This window comes from Plectropomus leopardus, chromosome 4 (genome assembly GCF_008729295.1).
Source record: "Plectropomus leopardus isolate mb chromosome 4, YSFRI_Pleo_2.0, whole genome shotgun sequence".
In the NCBI taxonomy this organism is placed as follows: Eukaryota; Metazoa; Chordata; class Actinopteri; order Perciformes; family Serranidae; genus Plectropomus; species Plectropomus leopardus.
This window is the reverse complement of record NC_056466.1, coordinates 6526299-6545912: the sequence shown is the minus strand read 5'-3', so window position 1 is coordinate 6545912 and position 19614 is coordinate 6526299. Positions and strand designations below refer to the sequence as shown.

The 19614-nt window shown below is 41.5% G+C and overlaps 1 protein-coding gene across 1 annotated transcript in view; it reads right to left on the bottom strand.

Moving 5' to 3' along the window:
- Positions 1-19614, bottom strand: part of rnf38 (ring finger protein 38) — a 29086-nt gene extending 9472 nt beyond the window's left edge. The window contains exons 1-2 of the mRNA XM_042484609.1: positions 18940-19614; positions 5804-5865 (exon numbers count right to left, since the gene is read on the bottom strand). Coding sequence (XP_042340543.1) covers positions 5804-5865; positions 18940-19537 — 660 coding nt within the window. The 5' untranslated portion in view covers positions 19538-19614. The remainder of the gene's footprint in view (positions 1-5803; positions 5866-18939) is intronic.

The window sequence follows — 19614 nt, the reverse complement described above, 5'->3', positions numbered from 1 at the left end:
CACTGGAAGTGACCTGAGCTCAACCAGCTCGTGGGAAAGACAAACAATTATAATGACTTCATTTAGTCTTGACCAGAGTGGATTGCATGATAGCAGAGGAACAGAAAGAAGAGGAAAAAGAGAAACATGGATAAGGGGGAAGTACGGACAGAATAAGTGCGTAAGACTGATAAAGTAACTTGTATGTTACCGTTTATGACATGTGCTGCCAACCTCTTGGCCAGGTCACCCTTGTGAACGAGATCCTGATCTCAATGGGTTTTTTATCTGGTTAAATTAAGGTTATAATAAAAAGAGGAGAAGCTTTGAAGCTTTTGGGAGCCTCAGGGCGCGCAGACCCTTAATGACAGAACATATTTGGGTCGTCGCGACGGTTACAAACCACGATTTTGAGTGTGTGTGTCTGCTTGTATTTTAATAAGTCAATGTAAATTACCATGCCTGCGCCTTTGTGCCCAAGACAAGGCCGGTCCCAACGTCTCAAAGCTGTGTTACATCTAAAAGCATCCTTACCTGCTCATCCATAGTTCAATATGCATTTCTGTTCTCTCGTTCTCTCTGGAAGTAATGGCATAATATACTTCACAACCAGCTTTTGAGTTGTGCAGTAGAATGACCCAAAACAAAGGAATAGTTTTATGTTCATTTTCTATTCATACTGTTTTAAACATACTGTTGTTTTCCATAATTGCCAACATGTCACAGTCTTTAGGAATTTTAATATTAACCTTTGTTACTAAAGATGTGTATTGTTTAAAAAAAAAACAAACTACGATACCAGTACCAAAACCAGTACCCTTAAAAGTCATGCCAATACCGAGACAGAGTACAGAGTACTACAGGGGTGAGGTCTAGTCATACTTTCAAATGTCTTGGTGGCATTTTGGTATGGCGAACTGCCAGTTCCGTCAAATACATCGCACTCAACTTTACTACACCACAGACTGTGTACTGTGGGTTGTACCTGCTGCTGCAGTGGGCTGATCACATGTTGGATTAAATCAAAGAATGCTTCGAGTGATTGGCTTTGATATGCGTGCAAAAGGATCAAATGTAGTTATTGTTCAACTGAAGAAGTTTTGATACTACTTGGTACTGGGTTATTTCGGTAGATACCTACAAGGTATTGAGTGCCGATACCCAGTTTTAACTGCTTTTTGAAAATTACCTTTCATCATTAATCGGAATACCCTTGTCAAACAAAGGTACTTAAAACAATGAAAAACTAGACATACTATTTTTATGAATTAGAAAAAAAGACCCTAGCTATCACAAAAACAATAAAGTCATAACAGACTAAGATGCATCTCGGATCCAGATTGTATCTACATATGATTTAACCTGATGACATTGACGTCTGATATTAACAGGTCTCCTCAGTGTCTATTATGAGGTCTATTTGTTCTGTCCCGGACCAGTGGTAGCTGTTCTCCACCACATTACTTCATAAACGGTTTGATTTTGATGTGAATTGGCACGTTTTGCTTGTATACTTTGGTCTTGACTCCATTCATGAGAGTCTTCAATATCTATAGACTTTCTTGCTGCTTTTTTGCTAGTTGCTTAGCTCGTTAACTGAGTAATGGCTGCTACCTTGCTGGTTTGAAACAGTGCGATATTTCTGCCCATGTAGTTGTTGTTTGTGGACTGAAGGGGTAAATGCATTTAAACTTGTGTTCAATGTGGTCACAACGCATCTTTGATGAACTCTGGAGGTGGTCTCACCGATCAGATCACAATTCGTCCTTAAGGCATGTTGGGTGCATTTTCACCTATATCTTCATTTGGTCAAGCATCACCCAAAATTTTAATGTAAGGAGCAAAGAGGGTCTAAGTGTAGGATACACCAAGAGATTTTTAACAAGAGGCGACGTTAGGAGCTCTCAAAGGCTACGTATTTACCGGCAGAAAAAAAAGTACTTTGATTCAAATTGTTCAGATACAATTAGGTCTTCTTGTGTTACTGAGGATCTTTGCACACAAAGACGCACTGAAAGTCATACAGTCATCTTCATCATTTAGTAAAGCTATGATCACGCTATAATCAAAAGAACCATAGAAACCACACTCCATGCCCATTTCTACACAGGCTGGAGGGCACCAGTGATCCACCCCAACCCCCAAACCCCTCTGTTCTTCTCAGCAACAACCCCCCTCTCCTCCGACCGACACCCCACAACCTCTGTACCAGTCTAGCCCCAACACCAACACCCTAGGGACATGTACTGTGCCCATTTTCATATCTAAGGCAGCCTCCTCCATCCCAAGCCTGACATATCCCCTCCTCACACACACTCCCCACCCTCCTCAACAACGCCCTCCCATCCCCCCCTTTCCTTCCATCAGATAAGCCGAACCCCTCTTCCTCTTGCTGCCTCCCCCTTTTTTGCCTCTGTCTGTCCTATCCTGTCCGAGACCCCAACCTAAAATCTGAGGGGACAAGACAAGAAGTTCTTAGACGGGGCACACACAGAGACACACGTACACACTATCTTAACACATGCAGACTATTGCCCATTAGTATGAAAGTTTGATGGGCCTGTCTACCCGCGTTAGTGGGAGGGGAGCGGTGTCAGACAAAGGAGTGTGTCTGTGTGTGTGTGTGTGTCCTCAAGCAATATGCCTTAATGTGGCCTTATGTTCTTATAGAGTGCTGGCTGTGAACATATAAACACACACACACGTCTGGTTCAAACGTGTTTCCACTAAAGCCAGAAAAATAGAGAAAAAAAAAACATGCTGACTCTCGCAGGCTCAGCACACACACATAGACAGACAAACAGATGCACACGGTGACTCCCGGCACGGCCCAGAAACATTGTGAACAGCTCTATGGCTGATATTACAGCACATTCTGCAGTGCTCACAATGTGGAGACCACACACACACACACACACACCCTCAATTCCTTTCACTGTGTCCACATTCAGCATGTGCACACACCAGGCTGAGCAGATATCCTGAAGCATGAGTAGAGACACACCCTACCACGTTCTAGTTCACTATGTCCACATTTGGGATGTGCATGCATCCACTCGCGCGCACACACACAGTAACTCTGACCAGCAGCTGTTGTGGCTTCGCTGTCATTGCTGAGAACCAAAATAAAGCGAGGCCCGCAGAGTGCATGCGATCACACACCTAAGAAACACGACTGAGCCCAGGTTTCTGTTTTCCAGCATTCGTGCCCCAGAAATTGCGCCTGAACGTGCACACTGCACACTGAGCAAATATGGTCATTTGCTTTTACAGATTCATTAATATTTGCAGACATGCTTCCACTAACACTCAAACACTTCTCCCTCCCCCACTTATTTTCTTTCCATCAACAAGATTTCAAAGCCCATTTTGTTTCCTCTGCCACTGTTCCTCCCTTCCTCCCCCTCCCTCCCTCGCTCATTCCCCTCCTTTCCCTTCCCTCACTCCAACCAAGTCCCACAGCTGGAGGTGAAATCATTAGCAATACCCCCTCCCTGTTTTTGGCCTCACCCCCCTCTCTCCCTTCCCTCTCTCCCTCCAAGCTTTCTACAACACCTACCTCAGCATCCTGCCTCCCCCCTTCTCCTTCCTCACCATTTTTTGCCCCCCCCGCCTGCTTTTTGAAGCTTCTGGATGTTAACTTTCAAAAAATCCTTGTTATTAGTGACACCTCTCTACAAGGCCTTTAAGTGAACTGCAGTCAGCATCCTCTTGCTCACACTCGAGGACCATTTGGACTATTGGCTCCATGATACTAAGTAGCTTGCTGTTTGTAAATTAGTTTATTCACAAAGCAACAAACAGCAGACCCATATTGAGTAATTAACTAAGTTATATGTAGCTGGTTAACCTTAGCTCTGGCTATGGTTAGCTCAGTAGCCGCCCCTGAAGAAAGCATTTTGTACCATTACATTATTTATTGCTGACTAAATCAACACCAGTTGTTGTAATACAAAACTTAGTATCATGGATCATGTTAGCTGGGAAAGTAATTTGGCCAGCTAGCCAACTGTCATATGCACTCAGATAGTGTTTTGCTAGCAATACAGTTAGCAAGCTAAGGTTTGCCAGCTAGCTGTAAGTAAGCTAAACTGCATTGATGTGGTGCCGTTTGTAACATCAGCTGATAAAGTACAAACAGCAAGATAGCAACAGCTACATTAGCAAGTTAGCAATTATTCTGAGTTAACAATCAAGCTAACGTTAGCCGAGTAACACCTCAATATGACGTTATATTTCATGTCGATGTTTCCTCTAATGTTGGAAGGTTTGACACAGGGCATCACATTTAATGGATTTATTATTTATCAGACCACAAATGAGACAGGAATTAGCTAGCTAAAGCAGACGCAGACTCCCAGACTCTCCCAAATGCTAGGTCACTACTTCCCCAGGAGGAAGAGAGTACACGACAGCTTGGACCTTAGCTGCTGTAGCAAGTCAAATTTAGCAAGCACAAACCCCTGCCCTGTGGTACACAGCAGGCTGATGGCCAGCGGCAGCGCTAGGTGTAACTTGTTTCAAGGTAGCAACAAAAGTTTGAGAACTGGCAGAGACTTAGGGCAGTGAAGAGAGCAGTAAGTGTAATATTGCTGAAGTGATCAGTAATACTATGCTGAAAATGTGCAATGTATACAAAATTCCCCTTATGTATTCATAGACATTGTAGATGCAGTATGGAGGGCGCATTTATGTACCACCCATACTGCACCCATATTCGATCAGCTCCTCCAATGTCTTTTTAATCAAATCAAAAGAAAGAAAACTGAAAAAAGTGGAGCATTGTGAGTACAACTTTCCACAAGGATTGTGCTTAAACAACAACCAAGCAGACTTTACATTTCTCCACCCTTGGGAGGACATACTTGCCACAGGCTTATGCTCTCTATGCAGGCTCTCTAAACCTGTATAATGTATTTAATGCATACTGTATAAACATACTTTAGCATTTTTGAAACACAGTTGAGATTTGCTAACTGTGCTGTGTTTAAGTTTCTCAAGGAGGTACTACTGTTAAAAGCATATACAGAACAAACATGGCTAACAGCCTAAGAGTACTTCATACTGAACAATATCAGTTTCTCAGAGCTAAAGCTTCAATCTAAATAGCCCAAATTCAAATTTATTTCAGGACAAATGCCCTTTTGTCTATTTTTTAAAAATATATAAATATGAATGTTTCATTAAAACATTAAATGTTTCACTTTTATGTTATTGCTGTATAGTTGTATAAGAAAAAACAATTATGTGCAGGGGGACACAATATGTGAATCAGAGTGTAACATTTATTACTCATTAAAGAGCAGTGTTTACCTGCAGTTTTTCAATTTACTGCATCTATAGCAGAAATTCTTAGGGAATTTTAACAACTGTAATTTTTTGACAGTAGACATCCATATCAAAATGAGTTAAAGTTATGGGTTACTTAAGTTCATGACTGTGGCAACACCAAAAATAATTCCAGTCATATTTGCTGGCTACAACTTGGCCTCCTACTCTCTTAGACTACTGTGAGATCACCAGGGGAGAACGAGACTCACTTACAGCACTGTGCATATACATTGCGTGTACACACACACACACACACACACACACACACACACACACACACACACACACACACACACACACACACAAAGTCAGGATGTGGCCTGGTTCTTTGTGTATGCGTCCTTCACCCAGCAACAGCTGAGAGAAGAAATTATCTAATATTGAGTCATAGCGCAGCACAAGCTCAAACAGGGTGCACAACAGTGTGCAACTTAAAAACATCCATTCATTTCATATGTTGAAACATGAATATTTTAAAAGGTGTGTAGCTTACCTTATCACTTTCCTCTCCGTATGCATGATCTGGGTGGCAGTGGTAGGACCCACCAGAGGCTCCTGCACAGATAAGGTAAAGGTAAAACACAGTGAGACATATTTGACCCACAAATCTTTTAAAAGCCTGATGTTTTTTACATACACTTCAGTTTTTTTTATATAAACAGTGTTAAACTTGGTCAGGGATCCTACACGTTCCACATTTCAGAACTGTGACACATTTGATTCTGAAATTCTGAGAAGTTTTTGTTTGAAAGGTCAAGACCATCAAAACATAAAAATGAAATGTTAGTCACTGTAAATGTTCAGCCAAAATTAGCATGTATATGCAGGTTTTTTAAACATGGAAAACCATGCTGAAAATAGGCAATAGACAACTTTTCCATTGCCTTTTCCTTTCTTTTTTGTTTTTTCTGGTGTGTCCGTTGTCATCACAAATGCGCCAGAAAACAGCGTTAGTAAAAAGAGTAAAAAAAAAGAAAAAAAGCTGCATGAAGGTCTGTAAAAATGATTTGATGGTTACTTCTTTTTTATATCTTTTACTTATCCAGTTTCTCTTTGTGGTGCATCATCCACTTGCTTAAAAACAAACCCACACCTCAATTTCCACAATTTCCGACATACATAGAGTAATCAACACTTGAAAGACCTTCTAAGTTTGGTAATATTCTCCAAACAATACTTAAATTTGAAATTGCTAAAGTAGTTTTCATACATTCACTATCACTGGACATTGCCTACAATCAGCCAACACTGTCATAATATTTATGAGTTTCTTTATTTATGTGATTTAACTTTGACCGGAACAATGTGCATTTGACATAAAAACACAAGACCTCGAGTTGGTGTGAAAGGCCAAATCATAAAATCACTTTTCTGCACTTTTCTACATTTACAGGTAAGCGGAAGCACCTGCAAGGATACCTTACACTCAACAAAGTTTTGTCCTGCTTTGTGTGTTTCAACTAGCATTGGCTCCTGAGTTAATTTTCACTGTATTGTGTATTCATTTACAGTTCAATATACCGTACGTGTCGGTAATACCCTTTGTTGAAACTGATAGCACCATTATACCCTGGCATTTTGGGGAGACTTCTGTTTATCTACATACAGTACGTTTAATCCTTTTGTTGTTATTGTTCTCATGCAACTTGGATTTAAAACACAGCAGCTGAAAACAATGACAACATGTTTATGAGAAGGGGTGGTGACCGTGTGTACAGCGCAAAAGTGACAAAAACACATATGGTATACTCTGGAGATCAGAGGCAGTAGATGTAGGTTTGCACTCACACACACACACACACACACACACACACACACACACACACACACACACACAAAATAAACACAGTAATCCTGGATTAGAGAAGCTTTCTGATGATACCGCCGCTTGCATCACGGCTAAGACTTTTACTCTTTTGTTTTTCCACAATCCTTTCATCTTTTTATTGTCTTTTCTATTCATTCTGGCTTTTGTTTTTCCCTTTGTCATGGGCACGTCTTTAGCTGGGGACGTCCTCACCACAGATGGTGGCAGTGGTATACACACCAAGGGTAAGCACTCCCAAGGGCACTCCAGACAAGGCTACCTTTACGATGGAGATGAAGAGAGCTAAACTAGAAGGGAATAGATGCAAAAAAAGCCTTTTTAACAGAGCATTTTTCACCTCTCGGCTGTTTGTTTGTGGGATTTTTCCTGCTCACAGCCTCCCTCTTTGAAGAAAAGCTGTGATTGACAACAAAGAAGAGAGAGGGGGGGGGGGGGCAGACAGAGTGAGGTTTTCACAACTGAATTCCTCAATCCTCAAAAAAGCATTTCCTCTCCAATCCCCAGAGCAGGCAAAATAAATGGATTGAAAAGGTTGAGTTAAGTAAAGCTTACATTAGTGTAGTGAAAACCGGCTAAAAGGCTATTTTTGCAGAGATGATTTGGGACGGAGTACTGGTGAAGCATTCATGGGACTCGGCGGCTGCATAGCGCTCTTCTGTACAACACTCATTCACTGGTGACAATAGGCAAAAATCCAGCTCCTTCCCTGAATATGGTCTCACTTGCACATTGTCGGAGTCCGGTAAATTGAGTCAGAGACGAGTCATTCAGTCGGAGTCACTCTATAGAGCGCGATACAGAAGCTACAGAACAGGTTTAAAATGTTTCGATGACATCATGTCCACTGTTGGACTAAAAGACTGCACACAGCACTGCACACACAGTTTAGTGTCGACACTAAGGGCCTCAAGGAAAGTTGAATAGTGGGACTGCGGGATGAATTTCAATGCGTGTGGACACGGTAATTTCTTCGCCTACGTCTAGGAAATTTTAAAAAATGCTAATATGGACGATTTCATGAATATTATAAAACTTTTAAAATATGTTAATACTTAAAACACACACACACACGCTCCTGTCAAGGAAGATACTGGAGACTTATGCACACACACATAACAGACACATTTTGGGCAGAGTCGGTGTCAGTGTTGCAAATGTTGGTGGGAAAGGAAGCAAAGAAGAGGGAATGGATGAAGGAGAGAATTCAGGGGTTAAATTTAACAAAAACACCAATAACTGAAACAATGGGATTTAATAAAGACAACCTGCACTTTTAGGGTAAGAAAAAGCACATCCAAAATGGATATGTGTTACCAAAAACAAATATAAGCCTTAGGGCCCAAACACATCAAGCCACAATCTGCCAAAAGTCAATGTCAGACCACCAGTGAACGAGTGTCGCCCAAGTTTTTGCGATGTGTCTCGCACCATTGGCACTATACAGCCCTTATCATCTTGATTTATAACCAATTCAGCACATTGTGAGAGCTGGCTGAGCCTGTTGGAGAATGAAATCATTCCGATTGGCAGTTCAACTCAGTGCATGAAAAGAGAAACAGACGTGAGGACAGCAAACAAATGGCTTAAGTCAACAGCATAGTTTCCCACACATTCATTTATTTGTGGCAACCAACCACGATTAAAACATCTGCCGCAACATTTCTTTTTTTTGGGGCTGGACCTTGTGTTGTTGAAATATTTATACCATTCGATTATGCACTGCACCTCTCCGATGCGGAGAGCATACTCTGGGCTCAGATGGAGCAGCAGAACGTCAGGCGCTTTTAAATGAAACTCAGCCATTCAATTCAAGTGCATTAAGCATTAAGCTTTTTGGTAGAAATGTTTAGTAACTGTTTGTGCTATTGTTTGCTAGCATAAACTAAATAGAATTTGTTCTTAGGTGCAACTTTTTCGCCAAGACATTGCAACACTCATTGCATTTGCATTTGTTGACGCTAGGTCTTTGATGTCAGTTTGGGCCTTTATGGGCAGCTTTCATTTACAATAACTATTTGACAACCTTTAACACACTTAGAAGGTGTGCGCATGTTTAAAGCAATTAACTTTGACCACAACAGACTGCCAAGCTAAATGTAAATTTGGTATAAGTTGGTGTCCATCCTACAGAGGGATGTGATTGTGATCTTTTCCTCTGATCTGCTTTATTATCCAGACAATACCATCGACTTTAAGTGTTTGTTTTGGAAAGTAAAAAAAAAAATTATGGATACCCGTTGATCCATCTAATGCATGAAGCAGCCCATAAAAGAGGCTGTCTTGGAAAGAGGGTGAAAGACAAGGCCGGCACAACAGCGATGGGAGGTGAGGATGAAGAGGGGGTGTGAAGGAGGGAGAAACAACTGGGGGAGAGAATGTGGGGGACAAGAAGAAGGCAAAGTGGCAGTACAGAAGAAGAGGACAAGGCTAGAAATGCACATGAAAGGGTGAGAGCAATGAGGAGGAAAGGGAGGTGGGGAAAGATAAAGAGGGAGGAAAAAACATAAGGAAGACGACTGGAGGGGGAGAGAGAGCATTCAGAGAGGGAGAGGGTGTAGGGTGGGGGTTGTGGCTTCCCCTCTTGACTGCTATTGATTTTCTGTAAGCCTCAGAGTGCATCAGCTATTTCTATCCATTTCCTCCACCTCTCCCTCCCTTTTTCATCCCCACCCCACCTGCACTCAGCTCAGACACCCTCCTCACACATCCTCCTCCTCCTCACACTCTCCATCACTTCATCACCATCCCTTCCTGCCGAAGATCTATTTCCCTATCTGCCTGGCCTGTCTCTCTCTTCCATATATTCCTGTTGCTTTATCTCACAGCATCCACATTTCCTTGCTTTTCCTATCGCACCATCTCTGCCCATGATCTCCATCACCCTCTCTGTTGCAGTCTTTCTCCATTAAACGTCCCTTCTTGTGTCAAAACTGAAAAAAACAAGGAAAAAGGGGGTGAACAGAAAGGATGGCTGGACCGATAAGATGATAAATAAGTGACAGGCCTACTTAACAAATCAGCAGCTGAACAGAAACAAATGAGAAAATGGACAGAAACATTCTCGACTGCTGCAGAACTTTGCAAATTTATGCATACAGAACGTAAAGACAAATTTCAGCCGGGCATATGTGTAACACACACACCTCTCACATCACCCCGCCTCCTTAACACATGTCACAGCACACCTCACACCCTAGTGCAAAGCTGAGGCGAGTAACAAGCTGGCATACGGGCTTAAAATAGGCAGCCATGTAACGCCTGCCCAGCCATTACCTGCCTAACACTGCTTCACACAGACCATGTGTGTTTGTGTGTGTGTGTATGTGTGTAGAAATGGGACTGATTCTACCTCTCTCCCACTTCATTGTCCTCCACCATCTATTTATTGTTCTCTCCTTCCTCATTATCTTTCTCATTATCGTCCTCTCTTGTTCTGTTACTGCTGCAGTCCTTGAGGTTGCTCCTCCATCCCGCACTTCTTCTCAAGTCTGAAAACCGCTTATGCATCCCACAGAACACGCGCAGGTGTTCGCACTCAACATACTCGACCGCAAAGTTATTATGGGCAAAAGTATTGCTTTGGCTAAAATGAGAATACACTTGAAATGCAAAGAAACAACCTGTTTTCAACCATAGAAAGTATATAAAATAAAATGAGAGAATGAATTGAATGCTTTTGCATATCCCTCCTTGACAAACCAATCTCAGTTGGCTTGATTGACACAAAACTGCAAATATCATGTGAAGTTGAAATTTTTAATTTATAAGCCTGCGAGAGCTACAGTTAGTCTATTCATGCATCCTTCACAAGAATCAATTTATGTAATTTTGCTGAGGCATGTTTTGATGTTTTGGCTTGAACTCCTCGACACACCCAACACATACCTGAGTTTGGCATCACCTATTACATGGCTAATAACAGCCTTTATAGCCATGTTTTTTTCAAACTAAGATTCACTATGCCAAAAATATTTAGAGTCCCCTGCCACTTAAGAATCTATTTTGCTCATTGTTGCTTACTTATGATTGTCCTGCTTAAGGATTTACATGCAGAGACAATTGTTTTTGCATTCATCTGCTGAAGAGGAAAGTGTCTCTGTGCTCACCTGAAATCGGCATTTAAGACATGCATACAGGGATAATACTGTTGCATCACAACACATTTGTAAACAAATCAGGATCAAGTATGCAGCAAGTGTGATATGGAAAACTGAAACCTTCAGAACACATGCACAGGGGAAAGGACTTTCCTGTGAAATGAAAGGCATCTTGTGTCCAGCAATTAAACTTTTAAATAGCAAAATATTTGCATATTCTTATTTTCATGGGATATTTAAAATAGTGCTCTACTCTCTTTAAAGACTATATGTGTGAAGGATTACCAAGTGTCTTTTTAAGACAGTGAAGTATCAGGGACGTTTTTGGCGACTCCTAAAATGAACCCATTACATCTTGTCATCTTCTTGTTATATTTCTGGCCACAAAACTGAGAAACTGTGTGCACTGTGAGACAGCTGCTAATCCTAACACACTGTCTTACACTGTAGGCATACAAAACACTATTAATCAAAAAATAATCTTCCAAAAAGTTTGAATTTAGACATGAGTTTTTAAAGTAGCCTCTAGCACTATATCCAGCACTCACTAGCAGCTCAAGGACAATACCTGTCAGACTGTGATTCCCATAGTTTCACTGCCGGTAATAGCTCTAAGATACATATCCTAAACACAAATAAACACATTAATTTACATACAATCTACCTTTGCCCTCCTGCTTTCACGTATGTTAACTTCTTCCTAGTGCTGTAAAAGTACTATGTTTCTATGGTGACGTCAATCTGTATGTATGTATGCATACATTTCTGACACTCTTTCTGCTCCCAGCCCACCCAGGCAGGCACCAAACAAGGCCACACACACACACACACACACACACACACACACACACACACACACACAAAGCCAGAGAGGCACATGAACATACACATACTCCTTCACACTCCTTACTCTTTCTCACTACCCGTTCTGTCCTCACTATCTCCCTCTCCTCCTTATTGCTCATTGAAAGACAGAAGCCAGCTGAGAGGGAGCATTAGGGGAGATAAAGTAATGGACAGAAATGCAGAGAAAGATGACAGCATTAATTCTCTTCTTCGATCATAAATCTTGACACTATCACCACAAACTGAGCTATCAACTCATTGAAACTACATTGCGAGGAGCCAAATGGAAATAACTCGGAAGAAATGTACTTGTTCTGTGTCTTAAGGGCACTGAAAGAACAATTTATAGCCTCATGATCAATGACAATGACACTGAAGGAGGGGAGAAATGAATAAATTCAAATATCATTTTATCTGAATTTGAGATCATTATTTCTTTCGAGATACTTCAATTTTGGTTCAATAAGTGACCACAAATACCGCAATACATGGCTGTATGATGCTGATAATAAAAGGTAGTTGTCACTTTATAGATGAGGAAAGCCTGCACAAACATATACACGCTGTGGCTTTACAAATACATGCATTCTGGCTGAAAAAGTTTGTCTAAATCAGTGAAAATTAAAAACCCAAAAAGACTGATCGTTAGTATGTTCTAAACCATCCTTGTTTGGCCAAAAATACAACACAAAATATGTTTTTTGCAACTATAAGCCTACAGAAAGGATCAAAACAAACATTTTTACTTCCCAAAATAAACATGTACGCAGACTTGCAGTGGGGAACTCAGTCCGTGTACCTGTACGGTGCAAACTCACTTTGCATAACCGTTACAACAGAGGCAGAAAGAGGCAACAAGAGGAGGGAATAGGGAAGAACTCAAACAGGGTTTATGTTCAAATGGCAAGAAAAACCTGAAGATGCTTTCTAGGGTGTTCCCAATGAATAACTTCCCTGCCCGTTAAACAGAAGTTTAAATTCAGACTATCTGACTAGTCTAAACTGAGCAAAACTGAGTCCATAAGGTTTAACATTGTATGAAAACAAGATATTCTATTCCCTCTTGAGATATCCAAATCGTATTTTTAATGCTGCTGAAATGAGCGACACTTTGCCCATTATCCTACACAACTCACTAAAAGTTAACAAATAACATTTAATGACAACAATATTCTTTAGGAAAATACATCTTTAGGGAATGTACGTGAATATTATAATGGAATTTGCATCACGTGAACACAATCGCATTGGAAATGACCTAAAGAAATAATAATTTAAATGTGTGTTATTAGGTAGTTTAAATGTGCACATTCATTTAATATCATTAATAATTACTTTAACTGATGAGTATTTCTGGTGCTAACTAGGGAGGGGGGTAATATTAGGCCTGATAGACTAGTCGACTAATTATGCACATCACTAATGCTAACAATCTGTAGAGAAATGCTGCAAAAGCAACTGGAGATTCAAGTGAAAGAGTGAGGCACCAATAAATGGTGGAATTGTTAAGTATCTGTGGCTGATGAGAATTTAATCTTCTTAAGGTTGGATTGTAAACTGATTAATTCAAGGGGTTAACTCTGCATCCATCTCTTTTTATGTGCCACACAGAGTGAGCAGAAACGCCAAAATCAAAATAATTAAAAAGTAGACTCGCTAAAAACGTGCGTATGCTTTGGTGTTTACGTCATCTCTCATGGTGTCATCTGACTGCATCCTCTTTATTACACACACTTTTACCTACACACACAAACTTAATGCTTCTAGTTTCAGCTCCAACCACCTATATACCGGCCCCACTATCATGTCATTTTCATCTTTCTCTTAGCGGTCACAGTATCCACGCCTCGTCCCAGGTTGCACACACAGCTGCGTGTGTGAGGTATGCTTCCTCTCTGTGTTTTGCTTACAATAATACTCATGATTGTGTCTCCCTCAAGCCCTTTTCCATGAAACTTCCTCATGTGGCCATTTCTCCTGTGCTTCCGTCTAATCAGCTCTTCCTTTCCTTCCCCGTCCTCTCTGCGCCTGACCTTCCTTTAAATCTCATGCAATGCACTTCCTCCTAACATCAACTCCTATAACTCCATTATCCACTGTTTGACTTCTTTTAAAGCTGACTCTCCTGTTGTCTCCATTTCCAGCCCAGTTATTGCACTCTCGCTGGCTTCCCTCGTGTTCTTTCGATATTTACCTTACTTAAGGCTTTTAGTGACCTTTGGTTCTCTCACTCCCACTCCCTCTTAGAAGTACATCTTGTTTTCGAACCAGATCAGAGGCCATCTATTGGGTTTAAAGCTAATTTGAGGTCACCGTCCTCTACCCCCAGGATCTTCTCTTATTGACCAAAGTGACTGCTTTGTTGTTTATTTGGAGTGACGGAGTGGCAGGGAACCCCTGCTACTTGGTCGATCCAAGTGAAAGAGTTTCTCTTCAAACCGGAGGGGGTTGCCTGGGCGACAAGACAAAAGGAGAGTTAAAAAAAAAAAAAGAAGAAGAAGAAAAACAGAGTGCATGTTTCCACTTCTGCTTCAGACAGAAGGATGGAGAGGATAGGAGTGGAGTGAAGGGGTAAAGGTAGAGTGGCAGGAGTGTCTGCCCCTCTGCTGCTTTGGGCAATCCATTAAAACGATCCCTCCATTAGACAAATGTGAGAGAGGAGGCCAGAGAAAATGGACCGGAGGGGTACAGAAAAGGTTGACTGATCCAAAGGGGGGAGGGAGAAGTGAGTGCGACTAGCAGGGGACAGGTTGTGACAGAGGTGGATCGGGATCAGGATAGGATATCAGCTGCTACAGAGGATGTTTTTATCCACTTGGACCAATTTGGCAGCAGTTTTAAGCATTCAGTGGGAACTTAAACTTCATTTTCCATGCTTCTCTATTGCACCTTGAGTCTAAATTTTGCAGACGTGGGCTCTCAGGAGTATTTTTACCTCACTAGACATGTTAATTTTCTTTAAAATGGTAAGCACAGTGGTGCGAACTGTACATGAGATAGCAAGTAAAAAAAATGTGAGCACTACAAACTGTATAAAACGCGCATGAAAGAACAAGGCACAAAGGGACCAAAAGATTAAGAATAGACTACTAGAGAGAGGGGAGGGACTGAAGAGTACAGGATATCATTAGCTTTCATGCCCAACGCAGGTGACTAGCACATGAAGAATGGACTAAGTGAGATACTTAGTCTATTCTCTCTCACTCTCTCCCAACAAGCAGGACGCACTCTGGAAATGGAAAGAGGGTCTAATAAAAGGTGTGTAGTGCTGGGGAGGGTCCGGCTAGCCAGCTGCTTCAGTTGTGTACAAGAATATTCAACTAGAAATTAGCTCCTCTGGCTAATTCACAGTATAAATAGCACTCAAAAGCTGTCTGTTTTTTATTTCATTTCATTCATTTCGCTTTAATTTTGAAGCGCTTCACAGCTACTGAATGAAGCAAACCCTTAGATAGATAGATAGAAATTACATGTAATGTATAAAGCTAAAAAAAAAACAGTTTGTAATGTGCAGAGTGACCAGTGTGCAATGTGGTTTCTCTATCATTATAAAAAAAGTATGCATATATTAATATAGAAAGTATATACAACATCACCCCTGAAAATATAACAATAAATATATGACATTTAAAAACTACCCATATTAATGCATAAACATGTGAACACACATCTACACAATAAACAGTATTATGCCTTACATATATAGATATGCATTAAACAGTTTAATGGCAGCTATGAAGAAGGACTTCCAGCAGTATTTAGTCCTTTTGCAACAGATTTTACTATTCCCACCGCATAAAGACATACACACACCTATGATTTTCCCCACATTACTGTTCTTTTGTGTGCTGTGCGTTTCAGGTCTAATTGAAATTAATCCAGATAATGAGTGAGTGTCTATAGAATTTCTAGCCAGAGCCTTCCCCCTTTAGATCGAAATCCATTTGGATGGAAATACAATACAGTCATTCTATCCATTGATTTGTGCTATCCTACATGTCATAGCCAAGCTGCAATGACAGAGTATGGGTCATAGGTCACAGCAGACCGATAAACTCGGCCGCTGACTAGTTCACTATCTATCTGTGGAGATGCAGTGCAACTTGGTGTACAGTATTTTTCTTCTTCTTTTCTTTTTAAATCCTGTGTCTCACATCTTCATGGGCTCTCAAACAAAAACACACCTTCAAAACTAGCAAGCCTATACAAAGCTAGACCTATCCTTAACGCACAAACTGCTAGACAACCAATAGGCTGGCAGTCCAGAAGGGGCCTTTGTTTGTTTATGTATGTTCAGCTGGTTTTTTTTCTTACTCTCACTCTCCCAGACAGGTTTTTCCAGTCCCTATATGCAGTTGCTTAGTCTTCAATGCACACACACACATGCAGACACTTTTTGTTTAAAGGTGACAACACAGAGACTTTCGGAGCTGTAAGTGTAGAATTTGGAGTGTTGTTTTGTGATTTTTTATGCAAATTTAATAATTTCATTGTGTGGTTGAACAGTGAGCCCAAAAGAAAAAAAGATAACACCTGTAGTGACTAAGCTACATCTTGAGTTGCTCAATGAGAGGAATGACTGGGTTCTTAGTCAGTGCATGTTAAGTTATCCCGATATGTAAAATCAGTATGAGCAGTCAGTCTGCTCAGAATAGAGCAAACCATCCACTGGAGGCTTTTGGATAAGAAATCCCTCTTAAAACCCTGGTGTCATTTAGTCCTTACATTTCTGTGGCCGGTAATTCAAATTTATACTTTGTAAAAACAATGTGGTGTTGTTCATTTATTAGGAAATGCTGAAAAAAAAGTAAATCACTTCTTTCTGTCACCTTTTCCACTTGTTTCATTAACAAGTTACCACTTACAAAAAAATATTCCCCAAAGCACCGCAGGAGACAACTACCAACCCTGCATTTTCCTAACCTGAGAAGCCTGTTTAGGTGTGCTGAAAGAAAAGCTTTTCCATAGCCTCGCTGACTGTGAAACTCTAGCTGTGCTGTTTCTATGTTGTGTGGTTCGCTGCACTGCATTCACTGTGTCAGAGTGCCCTCACATGTATTCTACACCCAGCGCCAGTCCATGCACACTCATGCTAAGTTTTGCTTGGCAGTGAAGCACAAATATCAAAGCATGGCTCACCCAGATAGTTACAGCAGAGAACCCCCTGTCTGAAACAAAATATGCCCTTCTCAGGGATAAGGTATGCCTGTTGTTATTATAGAGGCCATAGCCATCTGCTTTCATATAGTATGACACATCCTACTTTGTCTTTTGGCTGATTCTCTTATCCTAAGTGCTGCATTGGGTGAAGATTTACAGTACTGTGATGATGTGAATGTGAAAAAGCTGTATCTTTAACAGCTGTACAAGCCCTTACATGGGGGTCACAGAAATATACGACAAGTGACGTCTTATGTCTTATTTCTTCTTCACAACTTCACATTTAAAGCCAAACTCTGGGTTATCTAGCCATCATTTTGTAGCTATGCCTAGTTTAGACAAAGATTAGCCTGTTCACCCTGTAAGGCTTGTTACCTAGCTACATCAATATTTGTGTAGTTGACTAAAAGTAGACATGCCACAGTGCCTTAAGAGACACCGTCTGGGTAACTAACTATGCACAGCAGTTCAATAAGCTTGAGGCTACCTTGGTCCACACCACAGACTGCTGTTGTTCATTTACCTACTGTATGTGCGAACTGTGTGCACCACATCCACACTGCAGCTCTGTGTCAAGCACATAAAACACCCTGTCTAATTAGAATAGAACAAATGTGTCCACACGTGCACAGACACTTTTGTCATGCCTACCCCAGGACAGCCCCCTCCTTCTCTTAATTTGCCTCTAAAAACCAGTCCAAGGCATTCAAGGTATAGTTCAATTTTTTTGAAGTGGGTTTGTTTTGGTTCCTTATCCATAGACACTATACTAAAGACAGTAGATGTCAGTCAGCACAACCCCAGTTTGGAGAAGCAGGCAGGCATCTGACATGGTAGCTAAGCAATCTACTGCTGTGGAGGGGTCAGCAAAAAAACAGATTTTAGCCACCTAAAAAAAACTCCCTCTTAATAATTTCAATATCAGCTAAAGTGTGCTCTATACTGACAGTATTTTCACTGCTTTAACTTAATGTCAGGCCGTGATTTTCAACTGGAAAGTTAAGATGTTATATAGCTCTCTTAAAAGCCAGACTCCATTCAGAAAAATTGAGATTTAACATCGAGATGCTGGTCCACCGCTGTCTCAATCAGTTATTTTGTTTGTCTTATTGTGTGTCTTTGGCACTTAAAGGGTTAGTTTGGATTCACCAAAATAACAAATTAACTGACTGATTGAAGCAGCGGCACACAAACAGCTCCTGTGTTCAGCGAGCTAAAATTGCTCAATTTCTTAATGGAGTCTGGTAGAATTGATGAGAACATAGATGAGAAACTGAAGCAATTACTGGCTCCTCTGTAAAAAGAAGACGTCTGATGGAAAGGTAAAGTGATGAAAATACTCTCAAAATAGCATACACTTTATCTGCTCTTTATGTTTTTCAGATGGTACTTTTTTGAAGTGGCTAAACTTCATTGTTTTGTTGCTGACCCCCCTCCAGAGCTGTAAATTTCATCTTTTCCATGTCTGATTTCAGTCTTTTTCTTCAAACTGGGGGTGTGTTGACTAACATCTTCTGTATGTAATATAATGGCAATAGATAATACAACCCCACTTGAAAAATTCTGAACTATCCCCTTAAACACCTCGACTTTTATCACCTCAACTTAGTGCTTATGCAAATAATAAAACGTGCAATTCATCTCTTGGTAGAAGGTGCATAGAAACAGTCAGTGACAATGACAAGTGGGGACATTTACCTGCCGCCGGGATGCGGTGCGCTCCGGGAACCGAGGACAGCCTCTGAATGCCGGAGGAGGCGTTACTTCCTGGTGCTCTCGGCTGGTTCTCCGGGTGGTTGCTGTGAGCTCCAAGTGGTGCGCAACCGGCACCGTGCTGCTGCTGTGGATGCAGTTGCTGCTGATGGTGGTGGTGGTGGTGATGGTTAGATCCCATGACTCCGCTGCCAGTAATCCCATTGCCATTCCCACCACCGTACTGCTGGTAATATCCAGACCGAGATCGCGATCGAGTCCTCGGGGGCTCCATGGCCATTTGGTGGGGGTGGGGGTGCAGTGGATGGAAGAGAAAAGAGGAGGACGCGGCTGGGGACTGTGGCGGACTGCCGTTGGTGGATCCGGGCTGTACAAAGCCCCTAGCGCCGCTCTGGCTGTAACTATAGCCCCCGAGTCCTCTGCCCCCCTCCGCGCCCCCGTACTCTGTCCGCTCCGCCGACTCCGCCGCCCCCGCCTCGTCGAATAAATCAGCCCCTTTAGGGACAGGCTCCGGGGTGGAGGGCAGCCGGGGGCAAACTCGAGGCTCCTGAGTCGTTGGCTGTCCAGCGGCTGCGATTGGCATTTCCTTTCGGGGGATTTCCTCTGTTTCTTTTTTTCTGCGTTTTTCCTCTCGTTTCCTCTCACAGAAGAAGCTTTTAG